Here is a 9,480-nt window from a genome sequence, read left to right as displayed (position 1 = left end):
GTGGAAAAATCTGTTCAATTGCCATCATGCACTTGGAGTAACAGCCATCTCGGTTTAATGGGCCATTGCTGTTAGAACGTAAATATTTTTCCCTACAGTGTCCTTCAGTGAGCAAAGTCACAAAGCTTTATTGCTTCAAATAACTGCTTCCTATAATTCTGTCCTTGTCTTTTTTTTCCCCCAACTGTTCTAACTTGTCTGGCCAACATCTCCTGATGTACGCATCTGCATAGCTTCAGATTTCAGTGGATTTATGAGGTGCAATGTAGCCCCAAATTCTAGGCGCAAGACCATAGCTAATAACTGGCTGTTGAACAGTTGTTGTTGCTTTTTAAGCTGTTTCAACAGAGATGATAATTGTGTAATCATCAATTCCAAATGAAGGCAAGGCTACAGAGCCTACCCCTCCCCATAATTTTTGGCCCACTGGTGCCTTGCCTACATTGAGGCAGAAAATAAGGGCTCAGAGAGTGGAGGGAGGACATAAAAGGAATCTCTTTGAAAAAAGGTGTGTGTGTGTGTGTGTGTGTGTGTGTGTGTGTGTGTGTGTGTGTGCGCGCGCGCGCCCCCTAGCTCATTTCAAACCGGTAAGAAAGGCTTTTGGATGGACCTGTCAGGCAGCAATATCCTTTGGCTCCGGGGAGTGCGGTGGGAAAGGTTTGCATGCTGAGAGGCCCTACAGCAAAGGTTGTGTAGAATTTTCCTTAGGAATCATCTTACGGGGCAGTAGAAGATGGAATGAAATTTGGATTTTTAGGAGCCGGTTAGAAATCCAAAGCATCCCCCAGAACAAGGAGCCTCCAGGGCAGAAGTTCTTCTCCCTGAAAACTGCCAAGAGCCCAGAAAAGCCCCCACGAGTTCATTTTGCCATGGTCCAGCACCGTGGGCTCCAAGCCCACTCAACTCCAAAAGGAAGTGCTCCACCTCCTTACTTCCCTTGTTCTTCTTCCTTGCCTTCTTGGGTCTTAAATGTCCTTTGGGGACTAGGGGAAGGCTAGCTTAAGCCAACTGCATCTCTTCTGGGAAGGCAGGTCATAGACATTAAGCCTCGGGGGTGAAGATAGAGAGTTGACTGTAATTCAAGTTAAGTTTGACATCTTTGTTATGTTTTGAACACAACATAAGTTGGAATAAAGCTGTGGCTGAAACGTAGTTACTATCAGTCTGTCAACTATCTAAAAATAAGCAGAAAAGTTTAAGGCTCCACTTAACTCTCCATCTGGGGACAGAAGATGCACAGAGGAATTATGTCTCACAAAATGTAATCTTAAAATACTAGCTATATATTAAAATACTGGCCTTATATAAAACAGGTAACGGACACATTGTCCAATGGAGTTGCAGGTGATACATGATAATTCGTGTTGAGTTATTAGAAAAGGTTTCAACCAAAAACAGAAAGGTTTCCACCACCTAAAGCATGAGTATTTAATTTGCGATCCTAAAATTAATTATTATTATTATTATTGCCTATGATGTAGAAAGTCCTACTGGATAGTTTGAACAAACCTTTAGTTCAGGTATCATTTCTCACCATGCACATAATGCGTGCTCAAAACGATTTCTGATTTTAATTATTCTTTACACTATATTTAGCAGCAAGGGACGTGGCACTTTTCCAATGTTGACAACAACACTTTAGCGGAAAGCTGCCTCTATTTATAAAATGTGGTGCAAACCTGAACGGGGAGTGATTGTGGGGAGTCTCCCTTGCGCTGGGTACTGTAAAGCGTTGTGTTGAACAGGACTCAAACGGAATGCCACGCCGGCGGGGCTCTGAGGACAAGGCAGCCCTCACACAAAGGACAGCTGTACCCCGGCCCCGTCCCTGGGGGCTCCCGGCCCGGGAGGAGCAGCGCAGCAGGCCGGCCTCACTCACTCTGCAGAGCAAGCCCGAGACCCCGGGAGGCCCCGCGCACCTGGCCTGGGCACCTGTACGCATGCGTTGGGCGGGGCTCTGGGTGGGTGGGGACGACCGAGCCCGCGCCCCGCCCCTTCCAGCCCCGCGGGAAGCCCGCGGAGGGGGCTGATCGCCGCCGGCGTCATCACAGGTGCTGGGAGGGATGGGGGGGCCAGGTTGGGGGAGCCCCTTTTTCGTGTCCCCACTCCCCCGACTCCTCACCCTCGTTCCACGCGCCGACCCGGAGCTCGGCCTCCTCCGGGGCGCCTGGGGAGGGGGCGGGAGGGAAAGGGTGGTTTGTGTACGTTGCCATGGAGACGGCGCCCGGCGGCGGGGCGGGGCGGAGCCGGAGCGCTGCGGGGGGCGGCGGGCGGGAGGGCCGGGGTAGGGGATGCTGGGGCGCTCGGCTTCGGCCTGCGCCCCCTGAGGAGCGACCGCTGCCCGGAGTGAGGGGGCCGCCGCCGTCCGCGCGGGAGGTGAGGCGACCCCCGCGGGCTCACCGGGGACGGGGACGGGGACGGGTGCGGGAGGGCTGGGCCGCACGGGCGGGCGGGCGGGCGCCCCGCAGGCTTTGGGGAGGGGGGCGGTGCGGGCAGGTCCTTAGCCCCGTGCCGACTGGAGACCCGGGCCACAGGATCGCGCCACGCAGATAGACCCTGAGGAAAGTGTGTGTGCGTGACACCATTTGCCACACACGAAAGCACCCCGCGCGCGTGTCACTCGGCCCCCAGCACCGCAGCGGACCTCCCTCCCCGCCCGGCCCCAGGCTTCCTCCAACCTGACCGAGAAGCCAGCCTGCCTCCTTCTGCGGCCCGCGGAGGTGACTCTGTAGGATTCCCGATTCCTTGTGGATGTTAGTTTGGCATAGCTGATATTCGTTAACATGCCTAAATAAAAAGCCATGGGTTTCAGAAAGGAAAACACCTCCATTTAAAATGCACACCTTCACAGATTGCATGGGAACACTTAACGTGTCATTATCTTCTGCCACTTTTTTTTAAAATTCACTTTGCATTCATGAGAGAAATTTTCCCGCCGTCTTTATCAGCTGTCACCTGGGCAGTAGTTAATTCAAGCACTTTGCTCAAATCATTTCGTTTAATTCTCAAAACAGATCTTGAGAGACTGTTTTTGTCTTTTTAATTACTGGCCATGTTTTACGGAAGAGGAAAAAGGGTTAGAGATGTTCAAGGTCTTGCTCAAGGTCATAGAGCTACAAGTGTCACAGGGCTTAACTTTGACTCCAGCATGAAGGCACTTTGCCCCCGCCTGTTTAGATGCTTGTATTAACATTCAGCAAGAAGGATCTGGTTCAGGTGGCTATTAGCAGCAAAAGTAAAGAGAAGTGTTTTGTTGTTATTTATTTATTTATTTTGTGCTGGTCCTGGGGCTTGAACTCAGGGCCTGGGCACTGTCCTTGAGCTTTTTTCCTGAAAGCTATCACTCTACCACTTGAGCCCCAGCTCCACTTCTGGCTTTTTAAAAGTTAATTGGAGACAATTCTGTCACAGACTGTCCTGCCTGGGCTGACTTTGAACCTGGGCCTCTTGAGTAGTTAGGATTACAGGTGTCCGCCACTGGCGCCAGGTAATTTTTGTTATTTTTAATTAGATATAAACTTCAGGAAATGATGACTGAACATTTCTCAAAACTAGGAAGAAAAAAAATCTTCAGCTTTAAAATGTCTCCTGTTGGTGAAGCCTTTCCTTCTAGCAGTCTTACTCTTTATGCTAATTTAATGTATTAAATTTAGATCAATTAGAATGAAGTTTTTAAAAATCTGCAGCGCAGTGGTAAATTATTTGCCTGGCATGTGGAAGGCCCTGGGTTGGATCCCTAGCACCACAAAGCAAAAGGACAGCAAAACACTGGACTATTTCCAAGTTTGGTTGGTGATCATAGGCTACAATACTACTTGAAAAGGATCTGCCCTTTACACATAAGTTCAGTGGAGCAAAATGGGTGGCAAAGGAACATTTGCTATTGCAATTTGGTATTCATTCATTCTAGGACTTGTTCACAAAATGAAGATGATTTGGATCAATTCATTTTAAAAATATGGACAACTATGGAACTCAATCACTCAGAGGCTCACTGTAAAGACAAATGTAGTTTGAAAGTAGGCCCTATCTGTCTAAAATTTAGCCTTATACCAGCATGTTTTGAGCAGGGTAGTGGGAAAGAAAAGGAGAATTTAAAAGTTTTAACAGACCCCATCACTGTTTCTTGTAGGTTGAAGACTGAGAGGAGGGAGAGGGGCATAGTTCAGTGGTAGAGCACTTGCCCCGGGTTTGCTTGTTCACTGCACATGTCTTTCTCTCAATGGCATATTGGCACAACTGTACAGCCCATCATTTTGAGAGCTGCTCTCTCATCTTTGCCCTGTATCTGCTCATATTGTTAGTTAGAAATTGTTCATGATATTTTCCAGGGTTGCTATAGCGTAATGGTTGGGTATACATATATGGGCTTCAGCACTCCTTTCTAAAGTATTGAGTAAAAACAGTTGGTGTTAGCCAGGGACATGGGGCTTATGCCTGTAAGTTATTCAGGAGGCTGAGATCTGAGTTTGAAGCCAGCCCAGGCAGGTAAGTCCATGAGACTCACCTCATTTCTAACTAGCAAATAGCTAGAAGTGGAGCTGTGGCTCAAGTGTGCCATCTTTGAGCAAAAAGCTAAGGGACAGTGCCCCTAGGCCCTGAGTTCAAGTCCCACTACACACACACACACACACACACACACACACACACACAGAGTTGGTGTTTATTATACCATATCTTTACAGGGTGCCGTGTCTAGCTGAAGAACATTTTACTTTAAAGGAAAGATGCTATCTTCAAGTGATAAAAAGTTAGAAAAACTAGATCCATTTTATCGACCTTCAGTGACCAAGCAGAAGACCAGTGCAGAAATTATAAGTGAAGCTCGAAATGCATTAAGAACATTGAAAACCCAACGACCGTTTACACCTCAGGAAGATCAGAGGAAACTCTTTGGACCTTCCTCATCAAGAACACAAGAAAACCGACCTCCTTCCTCCTTCAGGTATTGACACTTCCCTTTTGTGTACACTCAGGTGTTCTAGCCACCAGACTGCATTTCCCCTTTGTTCTGCTCTATATAGTCCTCCTTTCTCCAACCACTGATCTCTTTACTGTCTCCATACTTTTGTCATATTGGATGTCATGTAGGAGGAGTCGTGTCATCTTTTCAGATTGACTTCTTCCGTTGAGTCACATGCATTTAAACTTCCACCATGGTTTTCCACAGCCGGCTATCTTGTTTTCTTTTTAGCACCTGCATTACTTGAGTGTACCACACTCAGTCTATCCATTTACCTACTGAAGGGCACTTCAGTTACTTTTAAATTTGGGCAGTCACATAGACATGCGGCATATACGTGGTTACTATGAACAACCCGGAGCAAATTTTTAGGTAGGTGGATGTTTTTCTCTCTTTGAGTGGCTATCAGGAGCATGATTTCTAGGGTATGTGATAAACAAACATCCAAACTGGCATCCAAAGTGACCATGCCATTTTATATTCCTATTGGCAATGAGAGTTCCTGTTCCTCCAAATCCCCTCATCCTTGGCATTGTCAGTGTCCTGGATTTGGGCCGTTCTAGTGGTGTCTCTTGCTCTACTCTGCACTTCCCTGATGATATGTGGTTTGGAGCATCTTTACATAAGCTTTTTTCCCCCCATGTCTTCTTCAGTTAGGCATATGTTAAGGTTTGCAGTACATCTTGTTTCTTAAATTGGGTTATTTGCTTTCTGTGGTTGAGTCTCAAGAATTTTTGGGTATTTTGGATAACAGTCCTTTATCGTATATAATTTGCAAATATTTTCTATCAGACCAAGGTTGTTCTTTCTGCTCTTTTAACAGTGTTGCTTTTGTGGTATTATTTTTGCTTATAGAGAAGACACTTTTAATTTTAATGAAATTTAGCTTAGCCATTCTTTCATGGAACGTCTCTATGGTGCTGTATATAGGAGTCATACCTTAGCAAAATCTAAGGTCATCTAGACTTTCATAACCACCCTTCCTCAATAGTTACTTTTTAAAATTTGACTCAGTATTCCTAAGGATAATTCTAGTCCTTGAGTTCCAGCAGTTACCTTAGAATGAAATGTTTAATAGTGATTGTCTTACCAACTTTATAAAATGACATGAACAAAACTTTTGAAAAAAAATCACTGTATACACTTCATTATTCAATATATTTAGGTAATAAAAAGAATTGTCAATAAAATGTTTTAAGTGCTGTAACATTTTTAAATTGCCATTTCATCTTAAGGTTTATGTATTGAATACTCTACTTGCGTTTCACCTAGCGTTTACTAACATATATTAGAAACAAAAGATAGACTTCATCCCAAGCTAATAACCGCACTGTCTCTCGCGCCAGCCTTCATGCGTCCAGTTTTGAGTTCCCCGACTCCAGGCCGATCTCAGGGGCTCGCCTCAGTCCACTGGAGCTGGTGAGTACTGCACATCCCACCACTGTGGAGAAGTGACTTCCGGCAGCATGGGCAATCCCCACATAGAAGTGCATCAAAGGAAAGCATCACATGGCCTCTATGTAGTGATAATTGACTGTGAAAGCGGAGTCTTTTATATTTTTCAGATAGAATGGTGACTAGCTAGTGAAGCATGTCTATAGCTTATCTGTAGCTTAATAGTAATTATTTTGTGTGTGCTGGTCCTGAGGTTTTAACTCAGGGTTTGGGCACAGTCTATGAGCTTTTTGTGATCAAGGCTAGTACTCTGCTACTTGAGCCACAACTCCATTTCCAGCTTTGTGGTGATTAATTGGAGATAAGAGTTTTATGGAATTTCTTGCCCAGGCTGGCTTCGAACCATGATCCTCAGATCTCAGCCTTCTGAGTAGCTAGGGTTACAGGCATGAGCTACTGGCACCCAGCTGAAAATAAAAAAATTTTAATGTCATTTAGTAAACAAACAACTCAATATTTTTGTTTTTAAACAGTTCTACACTTACAATTTTCTTTTTAACAGTATGTCTATGTGAAATTATACATATATATAATTTGCCAAAATTGTACATGTACTTTAAGAGTGTATCTGTGTGAGTGAAAGAGAAAGAGAAAGACTTGTTACCAAACAAAAACACTAAAAGCAAAAACAAAAGAATCAAGCAGTCCCCTGTTCCCTTATTCTTCATTTGTTCCTCCCCAGTGACTTGTTGTGATACACTCTCACAGTCTCTTGGCATTTGTGTCCAGCTGTGTGTGTGTGTGTGTGTGTGTGTGTGTGTGTGTTTAAATAGCACATTGTCTTGCTGTTCTCTGACTTATGAGCTAGAGGAATTATCCTATGACTTCTTACTAAGGATGAAGACAATCCTGTTCTTGTCTATCCTCTGATTTCTTATCACAACACATTTACCCTTCCTTGTTCCCACTGCTCTCTTCCCAATATAAATGGATTGTAACTGGTTAGATCAGTTTTCTTGGCCAGTGATTATGCACACCCTGTTCATAGCTGAGCTTTGAATTCATGATAACGAATAATGCTTCTCTCTTTTTTCTTACCCTCACCACTGTTTTCCCCCCTGTAGTGTTAATTGTCTTGCTTTTAAGCTTTTCAGTCATCAACTTTCTTACCTAAAATCCAAGGTGCCTTTGTGTATTCAGGTGCTGGAGGTGCCCTATGAATTTACCTCATTGGGAAGCTCTCCAAATCCAGCCCAGCCACTTGCTCTGGGGACCCTTTTCCCTCTCCCGGGAGGCAGCTCTGGCGCCTCTGTGGCCTCTTCCTGTTCCCTATGTCCCAGCTTCTTCTCTTTCTTGACTCCCATAGCTTTTTGAGAAAGGATGCATAAGAAGGGTGATTATTCCTGTTTCTGTTTCTCTGCTTTATTAACTTGCATTCAAATGTGATACATAGTAATTGTTCTCTTATTTTCTATTGGATAAAGTTGACAGAAATGTGACCATGAGAATAACTAGGAAAATTGTATTTTATCTTTACTATCATCAAATCAGTCCACTTATTTCCTAAACTTACCAAGCCCAGTTATTTAATATTTTTAGCCAACTGTTTGACAGGCAGAAAAGACACAGATCATGAAAAGGAAACTTGATGCCCTTACAAAGTGAACACCTAGAAATCAGCAATTCAGAAAGAAAATGGAGTCTACAACACCATCTATGAGACCATGTGTAACCCTTGATTCTACCCTCACCCGACTACAGCTTCCCCAGACTTCCTCCCTTCCTCCCTTCCTCCCTTCCTCCCTTCCTCCCTTCCTCCCTTCCTCCCTTCCTCCCTTCCTCCCTTCCTCCCTTCCTCCCTTCCTCCCTTCCTTCCTTCCTTCCTTCCTTCCCTCCTGTTTCTGAAGTGTGTGGTAACTGTGTAGTAGCAACACATGCTTCACCTATCCAGTTCCTACAGAACTGCCACCTCAAAAAGATTAGGGACTTAGGAGAATGTCTGTGTATGCGTGGTCTTGGGGCCAGAGCCAAGGATGTGGTGCTATCCCTGAGCTTTTTCATTTTGCTCAAGGCTAGCATTCTTCCACTTGAACCACAGCTCCAAGTCCAGCTTTTTGGTGGTTCATTGGAGATAAGCGTCTCATGCACTTTCCTCCATGGGCTGGTTTCAAACCTTGACCCTCAGATCTCAGCCTCCTGAGTAGTTAGAGTTACTGGTGAGCTTCTGGTGCCTGGCTAGGCTTAGGAGAATTTTTAATTTTTTAAGAGGTCTTGTACTCTATGTGTGTATGTGTGTGTTTTCTTTTGCCTCACAAATTATTTCATTATCAACTTTCTGAGTGGGATGTCAGTCATTGCTTTCCAGTCTTTATGTAGAGTTGGGGAGACCCTGCCTTCTGTCTCGGGATGTGAGGAATCAAGGCCAGAGATTAGTCAAGGGCTTCCACTCTTGGATGAATCAAGGCTAGTCGAATCCCTTAAGTGAACTATGAGTTGCATCTTCTGTGACTAGTTTGTTCTGTCAAAATGGTCTGTGTGTCTTCAGTGGATCTGGACTTTCATTGGCCAGATCAAACCTTAAAATCCGGCCTTCCCTGTGTACTTGATTTTACTTAAGTCGCTGTTTTAGTGTGAAGGAAAACTGTGAAAGGAAATTCTTTTTTTTTTTTTGCCAGTACTGGTACTTAGACTTAGGGCCTGAGCACTGTCCCTGGCTTCTTTTTGCTCAAGGCTAGCACTCTACCTCTTGAGCCACAGCGCCACTTCCTGCTTTTTCTGTTTATGTGGTGCTGAGGAACCGAACCCAGGGCTTCATGCATGCTGGGCAAGCACTCTACCACTAAGCCACATTCCCAGCCCTATGAAGGGAAATTCTCAAGTGAAGATTAGTAGTTATTTACAACATTCTCTGTTTTCTAAAATTATTTGAGTTCTGTAAGAAAAAAATCTCTTACAAAGTTATAGCTGAGCATGGTGGTAACATGTGCACAATCTCATCTACTCAACAGGTGGAGACAGTAAGATCAGGCAGCCCAGACTAAGTTAGGGACCTTATCTCAAAAATGAAATACAAAAGATTAGGGCTCAGTGCATGGCTCAAGGGGTAGATACCGATATGCAAG

At 44.8% G+C, this 9,480-nt stretch overlaps 1 protein-coding gene across 2 annotated transcripts in view; it reads left to right on the top strand.

Annotated features, from left to right (window-relative positions):
- The first annotated feature begins 2,262 nt into the window (after positions 1–2,262).
- Positions 2,263–9,480, top strand: part of Armc2 (armadillo repeat containing 2) — a 101,765-nt gene continuing 94,547 nt past the window's right edge. Inside the window, exons 1-3 of one of the 2 annotated variants that reach the window (XM_048353720.1) lie at positions 2,290–2,376; positions 4,686–4,945; positions 6,310–6,382. In XM_048353720.1, the coding sequence (XP_048209677.1) occupies positions 4,728–4,945; positions 6,310–6,382 (291 nt within the window). In that variant the 5' untranslated portion in view covers positions 2,290–2,376; positions 4,686–4,727. Of the gene's footprint in view, positions 2,377–4,685; positions 4,946–6,309; positions 6,383–9,480 lie in introns of both variants that reach the window. The other variant, XM_048353721.1, reaches the window with a different exon arrangement.

This window comes from Perognathus longimembris, chromosome 9, assembly GCF_023159225.1.
Source record: "Perognathus longimembris pacificus isolate PPM17 chromosome 9, ASM2315922v1, whole genome shotgun sequence".
In the NCBI taxonomy this organism is placed as follows: domain Eukaryota; kingdom Metazoa; phylum Chordata; class Mammalia; order Rodentia; family Heteromyidae; genus Perognathus; species Perognathus longimembris.
Note: the sequence above shows the minus strand (reverse complement) of the source record. Positions and strands in the feature narration are given on the sequence as shown.